General features: G+C 41.9%; 1 protein-coding gene and 1 non-coding gene across 6 annotated transcripts in view; one reads left to right on the top strand and one right to left on the bottom strand.

The window, feature by feature from the left end:
* The window catches only part of SNX29 (sorting nexin 29), a 551964-nt gene that overhangs the window by 507785 nt on the left and 22979 nt on the right, over positions 1 to 21200 (bottom strand). For 2 of the 5 annotated variants that reach the window (XM_033428786.2, XM_033428787.2), the window contains exons 4-5: positions 1118 to 1242; positions 977 to 1042 (exon numbers count right to left, since the gene is read on the bottom strand). The exons of 1 other annotated variant lie outside the window; for it this stretch is intronic. In XM_033428786.2, the coding sequence (XP_033284677.1) occupies positions 977 to 1042; positions 1118 to 1242 (191 nt within the window). Of the gene's footprint in view, positions 1 to 976; positions 1043 to 1117; positions 1247 to 21200 lie in introns of those variants that run through there. 2 more of the 5 variants (XM_004270168.4, XM_033428792.2) reach the window with 2 other exon arrangements.
* On the top strand, positions 4194 to 4266 carry TRNAG-CCC (transfer RNA glycine (anticodon CCC)). Its single transcript has one exon. It is a non-coding gene; the product is annotated as a tRNA-Gly (tRNA).

Raw genomic sequence — 21200 nt, 5'->3', positions numbered from 1 at the left:
GACCTGGGAACACAGAAGAGAAATCAACGATGACAGGAATCCCTCTTGCAGCCATCCCCTGACCCCAACAGGACCCACATTCATTTCTGAAAATGAGCAACCGGTGAGATGAACAGGGATGAAAGATCTGCTGAAGGGGTGAGAGAAAAGGGAAAGGAGACACGCCAACATGAGAGGGAAAGGCAAAGGGTTCGCTTCAGTGGGCAGAGAATTTCCAAACACCTCTACCAAACACGGTGAGCACTGATTTTCTGCTGTGAAAGGAGGTGAACTAGCAAAAGGTGACACATTTTACTCAGCAGTGACACTGATATCACGGTAACAAGAAGGATTTGGGAATTCAGGGCGGCAGCCACAAGCAGGGTCTGAAAGAACCTGCTCTTTTAAACGTGCGAGTGGGGTGGAACACAGGATGTTATTTATACGACATGACACACTTCAAAGTTCAGATCCAAAGCAAACCGCTTCAGACAGATCACATCTGTACCACAGAGAAGAGAGATGAAGGTCCCCACCACTCACAGGGCTACTGTGTGAACTGAGCGAGTTAATTTATATAAAAGACTAACAAAGTGCTAGGCTAGCACCAAGTACCCATGAGTGTTGAATTATTATTAGTAGCATTATCCCTGTCATCAGAGACACAGCAGCACAGGACAAGGGAAATGCTGTGACAATTTTAAAATGGATGGCAGCAGAACTATAAGCTCAGAGACCTGCCTGGTTTCTGCTGCTGTTACTGAAGACAGATTTCATTATGAAATGCCGTGCCATCCTCGTGCACAAAGTTAGAACAGGTTATTAGTTTCACAGCCATTGCCACACCATGTCGGTGAGACAAGCACCTTAGCTGCAGGTCCCCCAAGCCCCTCGGAGACCACAACACATGGCTCTGAGAATTCTGCACAGAGGCTGACTTCATTTAAATTAAGAAACCGGACAACACCCTAACTGACTGCAAGTAAGACATCCTTACCACGGATTTCTGCACCACCACGTGCCACTGGCCCCCACCAGTCCCGCACGATGATTGCCTTGCCCGCTATTAAAAAATAAACACAAATTAAAAGAACAAGAGAAAGGAACATCCTCCGGGATGCATCAGGCCGAGCAGTACCTGTTTCGGTTTTGCTGGAGAAGCCTGCTGCCTGTTTGATCGCGGCTGCTGTTAGTGCTAATCCTCGACTCCTCTTCAAGCCATGCTGCAGGACGGCCTCAAACTGGGCACACAGACAGGTTACCCTGCGAGAGAACCAATGATTCATCAATCCACCCTGTGAAGGCAGAGAAACAACAGGGCGGCCCTGGCATCTCCAGGGAGCTGGTGAGGGTACCCACTAGACACCTGGATTTACAGACAGGTAACTGACATGTAACTGACTCCACACCCATCTCCATTCATGTTCATTTCACATAACTTAGGGAAGCCCGGCACAGTCTAGCCAAGTTCATCAGACTGGTGAAAGCACAGTAACAATTCACAAGAAACAAGGGGAAATGGAACTGGTGCCAGCCAGCAGGGGAAAAGAAAAAAAAAAAAGCCAATTTAAAAACAAATCAGTTCTGTGTGGGGAGGGGTTGGGTGTTAATTGTATCCAATTCACAAGTTTCAACTCTCATTCATATCATGTCCTTTATGAAACAAGATTATCTTTTAAGAGATTGAATTCACCAGCCTGCCAAATTGGAAACACTGTGTAATTTCATGGCCTGTTACATATCCTAAAAAATAATATGAATTCTGATTCCTGTCCTTTATTTTGTTGTAAGAGATTACATTGTGAAGTCAGATCCGGAGTTGATGGAATTGTCAATTAAGTTACAATTACTGTGCATTTAACTGAATTGATTTATCAGTAACCAAAGAAATGGGAGATTCAGGAACAGGTTCACAGAGAGATGAGGTCACAGCAACTACACTCAATTCTTAACAATCCTCACAGGGATCCTGGGCCCCCAGCCCAATTGGGTCTGTGGACTTCAGAGACCCTTCCAATCATTCACGCAACAAATGTTAAGAAATCCTGAACTTCTCCTATGTGCCAGGCACTGTTCTAGGCTCTGAGGATATGAAGGTGGGAGTGAGACAGAAAAGGTCTCTGCCTCACCACATTTCCATGGTTCTAGCAGGGGAAGAAACACAAACAAATAAGCTAACCAGACCATATCAGTTGATGAGACCTTTGAAGAAAATAAAACAGGATGAGGTGGTAGGTGGAGCCAGGGCAAGAACAGGCTTAGATTCTGTGGCCCGAATGGAGGTAACCTTATGACCTGGATATGACAAGAGGCAGCAGGCTGGGCAGACAGACCCAGTGCAAAGACCCTGCGGCCACCACCATCTGGCTCATCCTTGCGTAACTGCAGGCATTTCCTGCTCCACCCACCCCCACACCTGTAGTTATAATACTACAAGTGTCTATCACTCTGTGGGTGGTAAAACATCTTCACATCCATGATCTCACTAGCTCCTCCCATCAACATTATGATATGGTTGAGGCAGGTATTATTATCTCCATTTTACACGTCAAGAAACTGAGGCTTAGAGACATTTAAGAGACAGTACCTAGTAAGTACATAATTAGCAGCAACATGGGTACTCCAGCCCTACCCACCCCCATGCTGATCCAAGGTAGTTTCCACTACACCCCATGCCACCAAGACAAACATGCTTTATTCTAAGACAAAAGTCAACTCCCTCCCATATGCCACCTTTACTTAAGTCTTCTGTCTACACCAGAAAATGCTAACCCAGCATCAGCAAATACACAGCACATGAATATTTATCCTCTAGTCTGTGCCCATCACAGACATCACTAATCCATCCCAGAATTCTAGGCTACTACTGCCAATGATCAAAGTTAGCCCTCCAGGAGTTTGGGGGAGAATGGATACATGTATATGTATGGCTGAGTCACTTTGCTGTGCACCTGAAACTATCACATTGTTAATCGGTTATACCCCAATATAAAATAAAAACTTTTTAAAAAAAAGTTCGTCCTCCACAGGCAGGAGCCCTACCTGGCTGGCATCCCAAACTGAACTTGTCCTCAACTACACTATTTGGTTTCCAACTCCTACCTTGTCCTCCTGGCTCCCCTGCACCTAGCTCACTCAGTGCCTGGAACACAGTGTGTGCTCCGTAAATGCTTTTTCAGTGGATAGGTATAAAGGTGATTAACGTTGAACCCTGGGTCCCAGAATACTCCCTCACATTGATACAACCCTTTTTGCTGTGGCAGATGTCACTCTTAAATATTAGATGTGCATATGCTAGTCTCTCTGCATATCCACACAGGCACACATCTGAGGGCTCCCTGAAAGCTGGGACACCCGCCAAAACTATCTAAATCCCACAGGAACCAAAAGCAAGGCATAGCAAAACGGAGCCTGACCAGGGCCCTGTTTCAGGGTGCGGTGGGGAGGAGGGCAAAAACCTTGGTCTGTGTTTAGAGTTCTCCATAATAAACCACATCTTTAAACGAATCATCTGCAAATACAATGATTAACCCAACAATCCCCGTCGGTTTGTTTGGCTCCAGTGCACAAGTCAGTAACTGCCCCACCAACTCTATAATAACATCTGGCCCCTAAGGGGAATGGAATACAGGTGAACAACACAAACCCAGTCCCCAAGGTTTGCTTACATCAGCAGCATTACCTTCCAGATGCACATAGGTCACAATCAACCCAACACAGCAGAAAACCCAGGTGGGCGTTAGTCCTATAATTAGTTTATTATGATGCCTGCCTTGCTGAAGGCCATTCTACTTAACACCCTTTCCATGTCCCCTTTTCACCTCCCCATTTGACCTGAGCTTATATTTACAGGTCATTCAAGACTTAGCTCAAGGGTCCCCTCCTCCAGGAAGCCTTCCTGAGTGCTTCCTCATGCTGAGCTTCCTTCTGCTGCAGCACTTGGTCAACCTCTGTTAATAATCTGCTTTCCACAGCTGTCTCCTCTTGCTAACTTGAGTTTCCAGAGAGCAAGAATCACGCCTCATTCATCTTAGTGGCGACAGCACCTAGCACAATGCCTGCCATCTGTGGTATATGTGACCAATATGGTCCCTCCCCTTGAAGAACTCAGAACATGGACTTTATGTATACTTAGGTGAGAGATGCATCTCAGGAGATCTTGTATAATCTGGAATCCAAATCCAGGTCAGTTAAGACTAGGGAACCAAGGGACTTCCCTGGTGGTCCAGTGGGTAGGACTCTGTGCTCCCAATGCAGGGGGCCCAGGTTCAATCCCTGGTCAGGGAACTAGATCCCACATGCATGTCACAACTAGGAGTCCACATGCTGCAACTAAGAAGTCCACATGCCGCAACTAAAAGATCCTGCATGCTGCAACTAAGACCTGGTGCTGCCAAAATTAATTAATTAATTAATAATAATAATAAATAAAAATTTTTTTAAAAAGACTAGGGAACCAAGGAGAACACACTGGTCCAACTACATGAATCTAAGCCCTTCAGCTTGTAGTGGGCACGCTCTGGGCACTGATTTATAATCATGTCACCTGAAGATTTTCCATTTCTTCTCACCTTGACTCAGGCATATGATACTTTCTGCAAAAATGAAAGGGGCACCTGCTTTCATGGAGCTCATTATTTTCTCAGCTCAGTCTCTCCTGTTTCCCAGAATGCTCTCTGCTGAGTGCTCTCTGACACGCGGCAGGGGAGGGGAGGCGGTGGGAGGATTGGCTGCCTCCACGGCATTTTCTCACATCTAACTTCTACTATCAGTTAATGAATTGGCCATGTTCTTAATTTAAGCAGGGCACTTAACAGTGAATGTTTTAATTTTTTTAAAAAGCACCAGCCAAGAAAATCACTTCAAGTTTTTATGCATATAGCTGTTTACCAGATGAATGGATAAATAAAATGTGGTACATCGACACAATGGACTACTATTCAGCAATAAAAAGGAATAAAGTACTGACACAAGGATGAGCCTTGAAAATACCATGCTAAGGGAAAGACGTCACACCCAAAAGCCATACGTTGCACGATTCCATGAAATGTCGAGAAAAGGTAAATACATAGAAACTGCAAGTAGATTAGTGTCGCCTAAGGCTGAAATCAGGAATTAACTGTAAATTGGCACAAGGGAACTCTTTGGGGCAATGAAAATGTTCTGAACCTGAATTGTGGTGATGGTTACATAACTCTATAAATTTACTTTAAAAAAAAAATCACTGCATTGTACACGTACAAGGAGTAGATTTTTATGGTAAGTAAATTAGACTTCAGTTAAGCTGTTTTAAAAAAACCTGCCCTCGAGGTGCCCGGGAAAAGCTCGCTGAAGGAGTTAACGAGTGGAAAATGAAATAACCTCCTCCTGCTGACTCTAAAACTCTCTCACTGTGGCCGGCACAGCTGGATATTGCACGAGCTTAACTGGTTTGCTGCTAAAATTCTGCAAGCACTGGTTTTCCTCAGCTGTGTCCTAAATTTCAAGACAGCTTAACCTGCCACATTAATCTATAATAAGAATCCTAAGAATCCTGTACTTTTTTATGGCAAATGTTAGACATTTATGGCAAATGTGAGACAGAAAGGATCAGCAATGAAAGCTGCATTTTAAGAACTGCATCAAATTAACCTCCTAACAGCATAATTTCAAATTGATCCTTTCACTATGTTACAGCTTTACTAGAACCTTTTGGTGAAAAGTACAATCATGAAAATGGATTGGATCATCCTCGTGTGGAAAGCTCCAATGTCACCTAGAACGGAGTCGACTGTACCCATAAAAACGGGCCATTAACAGCATTAGCCATACCTCAGATTTTAGACAGTACAATCATCAACTACAGCAAGGCCATCACATGACAGTCATTTGAAATGGGCCATGCCCTACATTTATGTGTTATAAATTTCAGAAAGGTTCACATCCTTTAACCGCTGAATTCTACTGGCAGAAATCAATCCTCAGTTGTAATCTGTAAGTCAGATAAAGATTTAAGAATGAAAATATTCAAAACATTATTTACAACTGTGGAAAGTTAAAAACACAAAGATTTGACACTTGGGGAATTGGTTAAACGGTAATACAGCACAAAATCGAACGCCATTTAGCCCTTATTTACCAAGAGCTTATAATGATAAGCCAACAGGTTTATTACATAAAATGAAAAATAAGCAGGGTACAAAACTGTATATTAAGTATGTTTTCAACTATGCTAAAAAAAACACAAAAAAATCTGAAGGGGATTACGTGAAAAATTAAGAGCAACTTGGTAAAATAATTACTGTTGACGTCTTTCTTGCCTCTATGCTTTTCTGACTTAGCTTTTTTTTCTAAAACAAGCATTTAAAAAGTATTCATGTATCAAGAACCAGAAATATTGCTACCTTGCGCTAAAAAGAATCAAAAAATATGGCATCAAAGTTATGGTGAGAGGGCTTCCCTGGTGGCACAGTGGTTGAGAGTCCGCCTGCCAATGCAGGGGACACAGGTTCGTGCCCTGGTCCAGGAAGATCCCACATGCTGCAGAGCGGCTAGGCCCGTGAGCCATGGCCACTGAGCCTGCACGTCTGAAGCCTGTGCTCCGCAGCGGGAGAGGCCACAACAGTGAGAGGCCCGCGTACCGCAAAAAAAAAAAAAAAAAAGGGAAAGAAAAAGTTATGAAAAAAAACATGCAACTATTAAAATGCTTACTGGAAACTTGAAATGGCATTTTTTTTTAAAGCTCGGATTATAATGTTAAGTGAAAAAAAGCATATCCACAAAAAGATATAAAAAAGTTTCTAACCCACAAATTTAAAATATTGCAATAAAAGAAACTGTAACATTAAAAGTTGATTTTTTTAAGTCAACAAAATGGTGGAGGCAAACTACATTCACAACAGTAACAACAGTAAAATAAATCATATTTTTAATAAGAAAGACATGTCCTATATGAAGAAAAACATTCTTAAAAGGTGTAAAGCTCAAAATAAATAGAAATATTGTTTTCCTAAATGAGAAGATTTATTAAAATAAAAATGTTAATTCTTCCCAAATTAATGTATATATTTAATACAATTCCAATACTAATCACAGGAAGGACTTGGCCTAGTGTGGTTTTGGGTACAGAGATAAACAAATTGATGAAGCAGTATAGAGAATCGCCCTCCAAAAGTCCAAATGAATATGGAAATATTTTATATATAATAATGGTAGCACTTCAACTCAGATGGGCAAGAATGGGCTATCTAACCAGTGGCACTGACCCAAGTGGTTATAGGGCTGAAAGAAAATAAAAATAAACTTCTGTCTCAAACCATCACAGAGCTAAATTCCAGATGGGTTAAGATCAAAAAAATATATAAGTGGAGAAAAAATGATAGAGAAAAATACACAAGAACCTCAGGACAGAATACTCTCAAAGCAAAATTTTATTAAAGGTTCATAGAATTAACCACGTAAAATGTTTAAATTTCAACACGGCAAAAGATATAAATATGGTAAAACAATAAATGATAGACTGGAGAAAATATTTACAGCACACAACTGAAAAAAATTAAGGGCCATAGTACACGAAGAGCTTCCACAAATGGACCAAAAAAAGCCATGCAACTCAAAAAATTAAAAGACTATTATTAAAGAAGGTGAACCAACAAACCATGAAGGGAGGAAATACAGTTGGCCAATGAACATAGGAAAAGATATCCAGTCTCACTAGTGACCAGGAAAGTGTCACAGATACTAAGACATCAACTTAGGACTATCAATTTCAAACCAGTCACAGACCTAGCAAGAGTGCATGTAAATGGGTACTGCTGATTGGAATATAAACGTGAATTCCTATATCCTTCTGCAAAGAGACCAGGCAGTACAATTTTTTTAAATGCCTGTACCCTTTGACCCAGCAATCCTACGTCTAGGAATTTATCCTATAAAAATAAAAGCACTACTAATTAGAAAATGAGCAAAAACCATGAACAGATATTTCACCAGAGGATACACACGTATAAGAACAGGAAAATACATTCAACGTCATTAGCCATTGGGGAAATGCACATTAACACTACAGTGAGATATGTCTACACACCTATAGGGATGGCCAAAATAGAAAATCATGAGAGTACTAAATGCTGACAAGAATGCAGAGAAACTGGATCACTCACACGTTGCTGGTGGGAATGTAAATGGTACAGCCGGTCTGGAAAACAGTCGGCAGTTTCTTATAAAACTAAATATGCAAATATCATACAACCCAGCAATTGTACTCTTGAGTACTTATCTCAGAGAAATGAAAACTTATGTTCACACAAACAACCTGTACATAAATGTTTATAGCAGCATTATTTCCAGTAGCCAAAAACTGAAAACAACACAGATGTCCTTCAATGAATAAACAGATTGTGGTACATCCAGACCACGGAATACTACTCAGCAATAAAAAGAAACACGCTACGGATACATACAACAATCTGGATGACTCTCAAGGAAATTACCCTGAGGGGAAAAAAAAAACCCAATCCCCAAAATTACACACTGTATGATTCCATTTACATAACATTCTTGGAATAACGAAATTATAGAAATGGAGAACAGATTGGTAGTTGCCAGGAGTTAGGGATGGGGAGGGAGGGGACAGGAGGGAGGTGGGCATAGTTATAAAAAAGCAACAGGAGGAACCCTGTGGTGATGAAACCATTCTGTATCTTGACTGTGGTGGGGGACACATGAACCTACAGAGTGATAAAACTGCACAGAAGTAAACACACACACACACACACACACAAATAAGTATAAGTAAAACTAGCGAAATTTGAAACGCCGGCCTAGAATTTTACAAGATGTGACCACTGGGGAAAACTGGGTAAAGGGATCTTTCTACATTATTTCTTACAACTGCATGTGAATCTATAATTATCTCAAAATTAAAAGTTGAAATAGGGCTTCCCTGGTGGCACAGTGGTTAAGAATCCACCTGCTAATGCAGGGGACATGGGTTCGAGCCCTGGGCCAGGAAGATCCCACATGCCACAGAGCAACTAAGCCCGTGCACCACAACTACTGAGCCTGCGCTCTACAGCCTGCGAGCCACAACTACTGAGCCCACGTGTTACAACTACTGAAGCCTGCGCACCTAGAGACCGTGCTCCACAGCAAGAGAAACCACCGCAATGAGAAGCCCACGCACTGCAACAAAGACCCAACGCAGCCAAAAATAAATAAAATAAATTTATTTTTTTTAAAGTTGAAATAAACAATTAAATATAAAAGCATTAGTAGGCAAAGACATACATATACACAAATATTTTTATTGCGGCATTGTTATAATAGTAAAAGCAGAAACAAAACTAGACACAACCTGAACGTCCATTAACAGGAAAATAGTAAATAAGTTACGGCACCTCCACACTACAAAATATTATGTAGAAATTTTAAAAGAATGAGATGCCAAACCTAAACAACCTAGGAGCACCTTTCTTCCCGACATTTTAAGGTCTCGGAAATCCAAGCGTGCCTCATAATTGATGAAATTATCCAGCTAAAACTGGCACTAGTTTTTCTTTCTTAATTACACATAAAGAAGCCATGGATGGTAGGCTGCACCATTATGTTACCTAGGGACCTGAAACAATGTCCATAATACATGGCCAAGTTATTTAAAAAAAAAAAAAAGCAAGTTACAGTGTAATATAAATGGTATGATTCCCATTTGAAGGAGGAGGAAGAGAAAGAGGAAGAGGACTGGGCTTCCATAAGCCTGTCCTCTCAATTATTTGCATCATCTACCATCAGATGGGTAGACTTAAGCATCCTTGAAAATTCAGGCAAACTCATCTAGAGCAAGGATAATGAGGGCTGGGGTTAAGGCTGGGCTCCTCCTCCTCAGCGTGACGGCACCAGCATACAAGGCTCTCTCCCACTCCTTGCTGTGCCAGGGGTGCTGGGACCAGCGCATCAGATCAGCGCAGGGCTCTCAATTAGTCCTCCGTGCTTTGGCCTAGAGCACCCTCTCTCTGTGCTAAGTAAATGGAACGAAAGTAAATTGCAGCCCAGAGATAATGAGCCAAAAAGATCTCTGAGAAAGGTGGCAGCCACCTAGAAGAAACCAAAATTGGTTTTAGTTTTATCTCAGAAACCCTACAGAGATAAATTCCAGATGGATCAAAGGCTTAACTGTACACATTAAAAATCTTGTAAGTAAATGTAAAAGACCACATGCATACTCTAACACTGAGGAAGATCTTAAAACACTGAAAACACAGAAACTGGTAGGTTGGTATATGGAATCAGTACAAAGACATTTAACCATGTAAAAATTTTTAAATGTAGTATTGTAATAGATACTATTACCTGTGCCTACAAAGATAATGGACAGATTTGAAAAAAAATATTTGCAATGCAGAAAACAGATGAAAAGTTAATTAATTACTATAATATACAAAGAGCTCTCACAAATTGACAAGGAGACAAACAATCCAACAAGAAATTGGACAAACAATATGAAGCAGCTTTGCACAAGACAGCAAAGCCAAATAGCTCACAAATATTAAAAAAAAACAACTGAAATTCACTAGCAATCAACATGCAAATTAAAATGACAGTGAGCCACCACTTTTCAACCATCAGACTGAAAACTTCAAAACAACACTCAAAACTATTATTAGGAAGGAAGAAAAGGGTAGTTTCATGCACTGCCAGTAGACATTTTTAGAAAGATACCTGACCACAACTATTAAAAATAAACACATTCTCTTTGGCCCAGCAACCCAACCTGGAAATCTCTGCCAAAAAAAATCCTTAGTACATAAGAAAACATGCTCAAGGATGTCTGTTGTTTCACTGTCCATAGTAGTAAAAATTGGAAACAAAGTCAGTATTACTTCATAGGCAACTGTTGGTATATCTGCATCATGCAATATAATGCAGGCTTTTAAAAAGGATTTTTAGAACTCTAGCTTGGAAAGGTTTTGTCAGGGTAGTGCCAAGAGAGAAAATACAGATGCAGAACATTATATATAATTCAATTTTTGTAAGACAATGGCAATAAAACCTGCGTGCATGTGTATGTATACACATGTATTTTAATTGTAAAAGATTAAATGAATGTGGAGAAACACACAGAACAAACGATTCTTGATCGTTAACATAAGTTACCCAGAGGGAGGGAGAAGAGGATATGGTAGAGAAAAAAGAGGGGGAAAAAAAACAGTTGACAAAGAACCAGAAAAAATGCAAGCTTGGTAACAGTGAAAACTCACAAGGCAGTAGTTTTCAAGATACTATCAGTGTGTGTAAAGCAACTATACTCCAATAAAAATTGATTAAAAAAAAAAAGATACTGTTCGTGTGAAGGCCTGAGGATGGCAGGCAGGCATGTAAAATGAAGTCAAATGAATGTTCTACCAGAGGAACCAGAAATTAGAAAAATAACCAACTTTTAAACGGGTTAAATCATCATTTCTGACCATTTTTTAAAGTTACTAATATAAACACAGTGGCTGTCTTCTCTGGGGTGGACAGACCCTCCAGCTCTGGTCTAGACACAAACACCGCTTGGGATGCTTTTGGCAGATGAGGGGCTTCAAAGTCAGGAAGAGGAGATGGCAGCTGAGAAGGAATCAGCTGAAGAAGCTGGTAAATCAAAAGGAAAAAAGAGGATGGAGAAAAGTAAGAGCCCCTCGATGCAGAAGCGGTGAGGAAACGGTTAATGTGTATCAAGTCAGTGGCCAAGGTGGTCCAGTGGTTAAGACTCCAAGCTTCCACTGCAGGGGCACAGGTTCGATCCCTGGTTGGGGAACTAAGATCCCGCATGCTGCGCAGTGTGGTCAAAAAAAAAAAAAAGTCAGTGGCCAAGGGATCTTCAAGTTTGGTCAGAGTCCATAGCCCAGGAGAAAGAAAACTCCACACCAAAAGCTTCCTTTAAACAAACAATAGAGTCACAGATGTAGAAAACAAACGTATGGTTATGGGTGGTGGGGAGGGATAAATTGGGAGATTGGGATTGACATACACACTACCATATATAAAACAGATAACTAATAAGGACCTACTGTATAGCATAGGGAACTCTATTCAATACTCTGTAATGACGTATATGGGAAAAGAATCTAGAAAACAGTGGATGTATCCATATGTGTAACTGATTCACTTTGCTGTACAGCAAAAACTAACAACATTGTAAATCATCCACACTCCAGTTAAAAAAAACAAAAACAAATAAGATGCAGGCAACTCTGAAGGACAGATGTACCTCTGAAAAAGCAAAGGCCACTCAAAATGTACAGCCTGTTACTAGAGCCAAAAATATAAAAATAAATAAACAAAATTTAAAACAATATACATTTGTTCTGATTTCTGGTCATCTCTTAGAGCCAGAGCATTTATGTCTCATCCCCCATGTCAGTCAATCTTACCAAGCCTCAGTCCTAAGCCTTCCATCCCTTCTCCCAATACCACCACCTCCACTCAGCTTCCTTGCCTACTGCACAGAGCCACGGCCTCTGGCTCCAACCCCAGGTCCCATCTCACCTGCCCATCCCCCTGGCATGCTGATCAGCAGCTATCCTCCTGAAATGCAAATCTGACAACGTCATTATCTTTCTTACCACAGTTTACTATGGGATATGGTACATGACATAGTTTTAGGGGGACCATAAATGCACATTTTTAGGTTAATCATTTTACTATGTCAAGAAAAAAATAGAGGGCTTCCCTGGTGGCGCAGTGGTTGAGAGTCCGCCTGCCGATGCAGGGGACACGGGTTCATGTCCCGGTCCGGGAAGATCCCACATGCCGCGGAGCGGCTGGGCCCGTGAGACATGGCCGCTGAGCCTGCGCGTCCGGAGCCTGTGCTCCGCAACAGGAGAGGCCACAACAGTGAGAGGCCCGTGTACCAAAAAAAAAGAAAAAAATAGAAGTAGCCATCAATCTTTGATTTCACTGACGGCTTATGACAAGACCAGAGTAGACAAGGCCTTGAATTCCACCTCAAGCCAATCTCTGGGTCAGATGGTATACGGAAACGGCAAAAATTGTGAAAAGAGTATACAAATAGCCATAGTTTAAGAGACAACACCCTAGTGGATAAAGTTCAAACACTTGCCCATGACAGCAAGCCAAGAACCTACTGACCTTCCAGCCCATCTCCCAACACATACAGCACATCATCCATGGTTCCACTACTTTCTCACACACCCCTGCATCTTCACATTTGCTACTCCTGCTGCCTGGAAGTCCCATCCTGCCCATTTGACCACTAAAGACCCTGTACTCGCCTTTCACGTCTATACTATGTAATTATTACCACAGGCCACCATGACTGTCTGCAATTTACATGTCCATTGCCCAGGCTCAATTCTGAGTTCCTTGAGAACAGCAATCATCTCATCCAGTTTGCAGCCCCAGTGCCAACCCAGTGACCGATAAACAAGTATCTGCTAAATGAAGGAATTAACGAGCAATCATTCCAGCCTTTAGTTTCCAAATTAGCCAAAACACTGGTATGTCTAGTCATGGGAAGAAAATGTATTGCGCTTACTAAGTTCTCATTGGGTGTATCAAGCAAATAATATTACATCTAATCCTCACTTCAACCCTAGGAAGTGGGTACCACGATCGTCATCTAAGTTTACAGATCGTGCAAGAGAGGCCTAGAGCAGCTGAGCAAGTCCTAAATTACACAGCTGGTAACTGGTGATTTGTGGGCCGAGTGGGCATGAAGATAAGTACGCCTGACTCCAAAGCTCATACTTCATGCTCAAGGCCTCTCTCCACACCAGGACAGGGGTGATGCTGATGATGACCGTGCTTACATATGACTTCCTATGGGCCAAGCACTGCTCTCAGCAGCTATCAATATAAACAATATAAATATTAAAATTCACATGGAAATGTGCTCAGATTTGCTAAATGCCCTAGGGCTCCCCATTTGCTAAAAATTATCTTTTTCAAAAAGAAATCAATTCATTTGATCAATAAAGTAAAATGAAAGAATATGCAATGTGGAATTATCTACCACAGAGCCTCAAAGTGGAAACCAAGTGCACAGGGCTGGGGAGATAAGAAATCCAATTAATGAACCCCAGGGCTTTTTGCCAGGATGAGAAGAATTAGAACATCCAGTCAACACCTCAAACCACTAAGAGGTTGGTGAGAAACCTGTGACAAACTGAAGATTAAAAAATCACGTGATGAAATCCAGAGGCATTTAAAAGAGGAAAAGGAATGTCTGAAAAAGCCATTCAGTTTCATAAGCGTCCAGAGGAATACCCAGGACAGTCTTCAACTGTTCTAAGAAACAACGTTAGGGAACAGCAAAGAGCAGCTGTTTGTTGTTTAGCTTCCTAAAAAGTTCAAAACTGTTTTGAATTCCTTAACAGGTAAAGAAAAATCACCAAAACAAAGCTCTCTTCCCTGGCATGTTTTGGAAAGAGAAGAAATTCTCCTCTCTGATTTCTTCTGACATAGTCACCTGAACGAGTAACAAAAATTTACAATTTCTAAATGAGGCAAACACCCAAAGCCAACTCACTGCCACCCATAATGGCAGAGTGTCAAGACACTTCACACAAAATTATAATGGCAGTAACACAAATGTCAAGACACTTCACACAAAATTATAATGGCAGTAACAACAGCTAACAATTTCTAGAAACTTACTAGCTGCCAGGCACTGTTCTAAGGGCTGCACATGAACTAACTCACAACTCTAGGAAGTGAATATTATCACTACTCTCCCCATTTACATACAAGAACACTGAGGCACAAGCAAGTCAGAAGCTTGCCCGCAGTCCAACACCGGGAACTGGCAACACCAGGATTCAAACTCTGAGCTCCAAATCCCACGCTCACTCTGCTGCCCCACAGTTTGGGTTGCTCTTTCTAATTCAACGGGAAAACTCAGCATGTTCTGTAATTCCACATGGGAAGAAGCAGCATCTGTGGAGCACTAGCATATCTAGAGGTAACTTCCAGTGCCTGCTGGGCTCTTGGGCCATTCTTTCTAGAAGGCAAACTATTCAGAAGATACAAGACAGCCTCCCCACAGGCCAGTCTGACTGATAGAATGAGGAATAATTTTAACGAAGCACAAGAACGGGTCGTCCTTAGGGGAAAACAAAGCAGGAGAACAAGGCCAACAGAATGGGACAAGGAGCCCTTGCATCATGACTGCCACCACTTCCGCCAGTTTCTGAGGACAAAATCTGATGGGAAAAAACAAGTGCTGCCTGTCACTTCCCTTCCTGTCAATGTTGTTTTATACTTCACGTGGGGACTGTTGCATCTTGCCGGGTAATCTCGCAAGACCAACAAATCTCTCAGGCACGCAAGCACTCACACACTCGGGCAGGCACACTCACACACGAGCATACTCACACTTGGGATTTTCACAGAATAGTACTGTATATCGTGTAGGCCCCCATACCCAACAACTGCGGTCCAGCCCGCTTTTTCTTTCCTCAACGTCTGCTGTCCACAGACACCTCGGCCACTTCTGTCACTCGTGACGATATTTCTATTACTTACTTGTCTTGAGTCCGACTCACTTTTTCGACTTGTATAAACCTGTTTTAAAAGGAAAAACTCTATCGCAGTTGCAAATGTAAAGCCAACATTGTGGGCCCTCAACAGAGTAGCCCTAAAAGTAAATACCATGCAAATAAAGTATAAAATCCTGTCTCTGCTGCTGTCAGGGGAGGACTGTGCTTGAAACCTGTAAGCTCTGTTTACAGAGAGGCAGGGGGTGTTTGAGATACTGTTTTCAACTGTATGATACTACTATCCTGGTATGTCAAAAAATGATCAAATATTGGCAATTTAATTTAATTCAGCTTAATATTAATACCAAACCAAGTCTTTCCCCCAATATCACTGCAATTTAAAAGGAACTGAAAGGAGAATAACTGAGCCACTGGGCAATTGAAAAGAATGTAATGCTGTGATATTTAACACTTAAAATAATGTTAAGTACCTGCAATGACACAAATCTCTCATTTGGGGAAACTCTGTGCTGGGAAAACAAGAAGGGATGTGGTAGAGAGTGAGGACCAAGCTGGGAAAATATGCAGTCTGTGCTCCAGCCCCATTCCACTGCCTAAAGGTATTTTCAAACCACACAGAACTGTCATGGGAAAGATTATAATATGGCAGTGACAGGGATAACTGCTGTGCATTTGGCCACCCTATATTCACTCCACCTTCATAACAGCACCCAGATTTCATTTTGGAGGGTTATTTCTTCCTTACTGGACACTGTCTTGGGGGGATGATGATGAACCCAAGTAGACAACGTCGCACTATGTAAGTCAACAGGGTCCCAGGAAGCTCCATCAGCCAATCCTTCTGCTGGTGGCCAGGAGGCAGCCACATGACCTGAGACTGGTCACTCAGGTGCCTCCTCCCTGGAATGCCAACCTTGGGCAGAATGAGAGCGAGTCAGAAAACAGCTGGTGTCCACTCCTGCAGCAGGGCCTTAACTGGACCATTCCTGCTAGGAGACCATTTAGTGGACCCTGCTTCCAGGTTAGGAGACTTCCAAAGCTGCTTTGACTCCTTCCTGTTTCCAAACCTGACCTGTCATCAATTCCATGATGACAATATCCTCACAATATCCTCAACTGGAGTAAATTTCTGTTGCCTCTTACCAAAGAGCCCTGGCAGATACACCAGTGCACCATCCTTTCCAAGGTTCCTACTGATATTCATCCAACCAGCTAGACTCACCAGCTGCAACCAGAAGCCAATCCCTCACAGTCCTGCCTAGAACTTTTCCTAAGATGGTAAATTTAAAATGGCATCCAGATTAGAAATGAAAAAGGAAAAGTAACAACTGATACTGCAGAAATACAAAGGATCATGAGAAATTACTACAGGCCACTCTATGCCAATAAAATGGACAACCTGGAAGAAATGGACAAATTCTTAGAAAGGCACAACCTTCCGAGACCAAACCAGGAAGAAATAGAAAATATAAACAGACCCATCACAAGCACTGAAATTGAGACTGTGATTAAAAATCTTCCAACAAACAAAAGCCCAGGACCAGATGGCTTCACCAGCGAATTCTATCAAACATTTAGAGAAGAGCTAACATCTATCCTTCTCAAATACAGCGAGGGAAGAACACTCCCAAACTCATTCTATGAGGCCCCCATCACCCTGATACCAAAACCACACAAGGATGTCACAAAGAAAGAAAACTACAGGCCAATATCACTGATGAGCATAGATGCAAAAATCTTCAACAGGGCTTCCCTGGTGGCACAGTGGTTGGGAGTCCACCTGCCGATGCAGGGGACACGGGTTCGTGCCCCGGTCCGGGAAGATCCCACATGCCACGGAGTAGCTGGGCCCGTGAGCCATGGCTGCTGAGCCTGCGCGTCCGGAGCCTATGCTCCACAACGGGAGAGGCCGCAACGGTGAGAGGCCCGCGTACCGCAAAAAAAAAAAAAAATCTTCAACAAAATACTAGCAAACAGAATCCAACAGCACATTAAAAGGATCATACACCATGATCAAGTGGGGTTTATCCCAGGAATGCAAGGATTCTTCAACATATGCAAATCAACCAATGTGATATACCATATTAACAAATTGTAGGAGAAAAACCATATGATCATCTCAATAGATGCACAAAAAGCTTTCGACAAAATTCAACACCCATTTATGATGGGTAGGCATAGAAAGTAAGCAGAGAGGGAACTTACCTCAACATAATAAAGACCATATATGACAAACCCACAGCCAACATTGTCCTCAATGGTGAAAAACTGAAACCATTTCCTCTAAGATCAGGAACAAGACAAGGTTGCCCATTCTCACCACTATTATTCAACATGGTTTTGGAAGTTTTAGCCACAGCAATCAGAGAAGAAAAAGAAATAAAAGGAATCCAAATCAGAAAAGAAGTAAAGCTGTCATTGTTTGCAGATGACATGATACTATACATAGAGAATCCTAAAGATGCTACCAGAAAACTACTAGAGCTAATCAATGAATTTGGTAAAGTAGCAGGATACAAAATTAATGCACACAAATCTCTTGCATTCCTATACACTAATGATGAAAAATCTGAAAGAGAAATTAAGGAAACATTTACCACTGCAACAAAATCTGAAAGAGAAATTAAGGAAACATTTACCACTGCAACAAAAAGAATAAAATACCTAGAAATAAACCTACCTAAGGAGACAAAAGACCTGTATGCAGAAAACTATAAGACACTGATGAAAGAAATTAAAGATGATACAAACAGATGGAGAGATATACCATGTTCTTGGATTGGAAGAATCAACATTGTGAAAATGACTATACTAGCCAAAGCAATCTACAGATTCAATGCAATCCCTATCAAACTACCAATGGCATTTTTCACAGAACTAGAACAAAAAATTTCACAATTTGTATGGAAACACAAAAGACCCCCAATAGCCAAAGCAATCTTGAGAAACAAAAATGGAACTAGAGGAATCAGGCTCCCTGACTTCAAACTATACTACAAAGCTACAGTAATCAAGACAGTATGGTACTGGCACAAAAACAGAAATACAGATCAATGGAACAGGATAGAAAACCCAGGGATAAACCCATGCACATACGGTCACCTTATTTTTGATAAAGGAGGCAAGAATATACAATGGAGAAAAGACAGCTTCTTCAATAAGTGGTGCTTGGAAAACTGGACAGCTACATGTAAAAGAATGAAATTAGAAAATTCCCTAACACCATACACAAAAATAAACTCAAAATGGGCTTCCCTGGTGGCGCAGTGGTTGAGAGTCCGCCTGTCGACGCAGGAGACACGGGTTCGTGCCCCAGTCTGGGAAGATCCCACATGCCGCGGAGCGGCTGGGCCCGTGAGCCATGGCCGCTGAGTCAGACACTATAAAACTCTTAGAGGAAAACATAGGCAGAACACTCTATGACATAAATCACAGCAAGATCCTTTTTGACCCAACTCCTACAGAAATGGAAATAAAAATAAACAAATGAGACCTAATGAAACTTAAAAGCTTTTGCACAGCAAAGGAAACCATAAACAAGACCAAAAGACAACCCTCAGAATGGGAGAAAATATTTGCAAATGAAGCAACTGACAAAGGATTAATCTCCAAAATATACAAGCAGCTCATGCAGCTCAATAACAAAAAAACAAACAACCCAATCCAAAAATGGGCAGAAGACCTAAATAGACATTTCTCCAAAGAAGATATACAGATTGCCAACAAACACATGAAAGGGTGCTCAGCATCACTAATCACTTGAGAAAAGCAAATCAAAACCACAGTGAGGTATCACCTCACACCAATCAGAATGGCCATCACCAAAAAATCTACAAGCAATAAATGCTGGAGAGGGTGTGGAGAAAAGGGAACCCTCTTGCACTGTTGGTGGGAATGTAAATTGATACAGCCACTATGGAGAACAGTATGGAGGTTCCTTAAAAAATTAAAAATAGAACTACCATACGACCCAGCAATCCCACTACTGGGCATATGCCCTGAGAAAACCATCATTCAAAAAGAGTCATGTACCACAGTGTTCATTGCAGCTCTATTTACAATAGCCAGGACATGGAAGCAACCTAAGTGTCCATTGACAGATGAATGGATAAAGAAGATGTGGCACATATATGCAATGGAATATTACTCAGCCACAAAAAGAAATGAAATTGAGTTATTTGTAGTGAGGCGGATGGACCTAGAGGCTGTCACACAGCATGAAGTAAATCAGAAAGAGAAAAACAAATACCGTATGCTAACACATATATATGGAATCTAAAAAAAAAAGGTTCTGAAGAACGTAGGGGCCGGACAGGAATAAAGATGCAGACGTAGAGAATGGACTTGAGGACATGGGGAGGGGGAAGGTTAAGCTGGATGAAGTGAGAGAGTGGCATGGACTTATATACACTACCAAATGTAAAACAAATACCTAGTGGGAAGCAGCTGCATAGCACAGGGAGATCAGCTCCGTTCTCTGTGATCACCTAGAGTTGTGGGATAGGGAGGGTGGGAGGGAGACGCAAGAGGAAGGAGATATGGGAACATATGTATATATATAGCTGATTCACTTTGTTATAAAGCAGAAACTAACACACCATTGTAAAGGAATTATACTGCAATAAAGATGTTAAAAAAAAAAAAAAGAAAGAAAAAGGATATAACTCAGGAACAGCCAGATGGAAGAAAGGTATGGGAAAAGAGCACAGAGCTTCCAGGCCCTCTCCCAGCACACCACTCTCCTCGCACTTCCAAGTATTCACCGACCCAGATGCTCTCTGAACCCCATCCTCCTGGGTTTTTATGGAAGCTTCATTATATAGGCTTGATTAAATCATTGACCATCAGCAACTGAACTCCATCTCCAGCCCCTCTCCCCTCCCTAGTGGTGGTGAGATGGGACTGAAAGTTCCAACCCTCTAATCACGTGGTTGGTTCTCCTGGCAACCAGCCTCCAACTTCTGGTGTTTTCCAGAAATCACTACATTAACATAACAAAAGACACCTTTCTGGCTATCACCACTTCAGAAATTCCAGGGGTTTTAGGAGGTCAGTACCAGGAATGGGGCAAAGAACAATCATGTGTATTTCTTATTATAAGTCACAGTATCACAGTAGACCTAATTCTTGGGCTTAGAAAAGTTAGTGATGCAGCTGGAAAGGGGAAGCGCCAGATTCAGGCCTTGAGAGCCCATGAACCTTCACACCAGCCTGCCCAGGGCATCTGACAGCCCCCTGGATATGGCCCTCGGCGTCGCATGTTGTGATCACTGCCTCACTGGACTATCTTCCCAGGTGGACACGAAGCCACCTGAGGGGTAGAAATCTGTCTGAAATATTTGGAAAGCCCCAGTATCTGTGACACCAAGTAGTCTGTGACTAACTGTTAAACAAATGAGTAATCCACTAAGTACTTACTAAGCACTTACTATGTGTCAGGCACTGTGGACGTAGTGTGAGCAAAACAGGCTTCTCTCCAGCTGGTCATCCAGTGGAGCAGACAGATGTAATCGATTCATCACACAGACGTGTTGTAATGAGAAACAGAGGTTTATAGAATCTAACAGTACAGAGCAGGGGTCAGCAAAATACAGCCTGAGGCCAAATCCAGGCCTTAACAGAAAGAGTTTGCCAGTCCATGGTACAGAGCAAGGAAAACAGGTCCAGATGGCCAGGGCTGGAGAGGAGTGTGGAGGATTCATATCAGGGGTCTGGAAGGTTCCCCTGAAAAATTACTGAAAGGCT

Source organism: Orcinus orca, chromosome 16 (assembly GCF_937001465.1).
Source record: "Orcinus orca chromosome 16, mOrcOrc1.1, whole genome shotgun sequence".
Taxonomy (NCBI): Eukaryota; Metazoa; Chordata; class Mammalia; order Artiodactyla; family Delphinidae; genus Orcinus; species Orcinus orca.
This window is presented reverse-complemented; position numbering and strand designations above follow the sequence as displayed.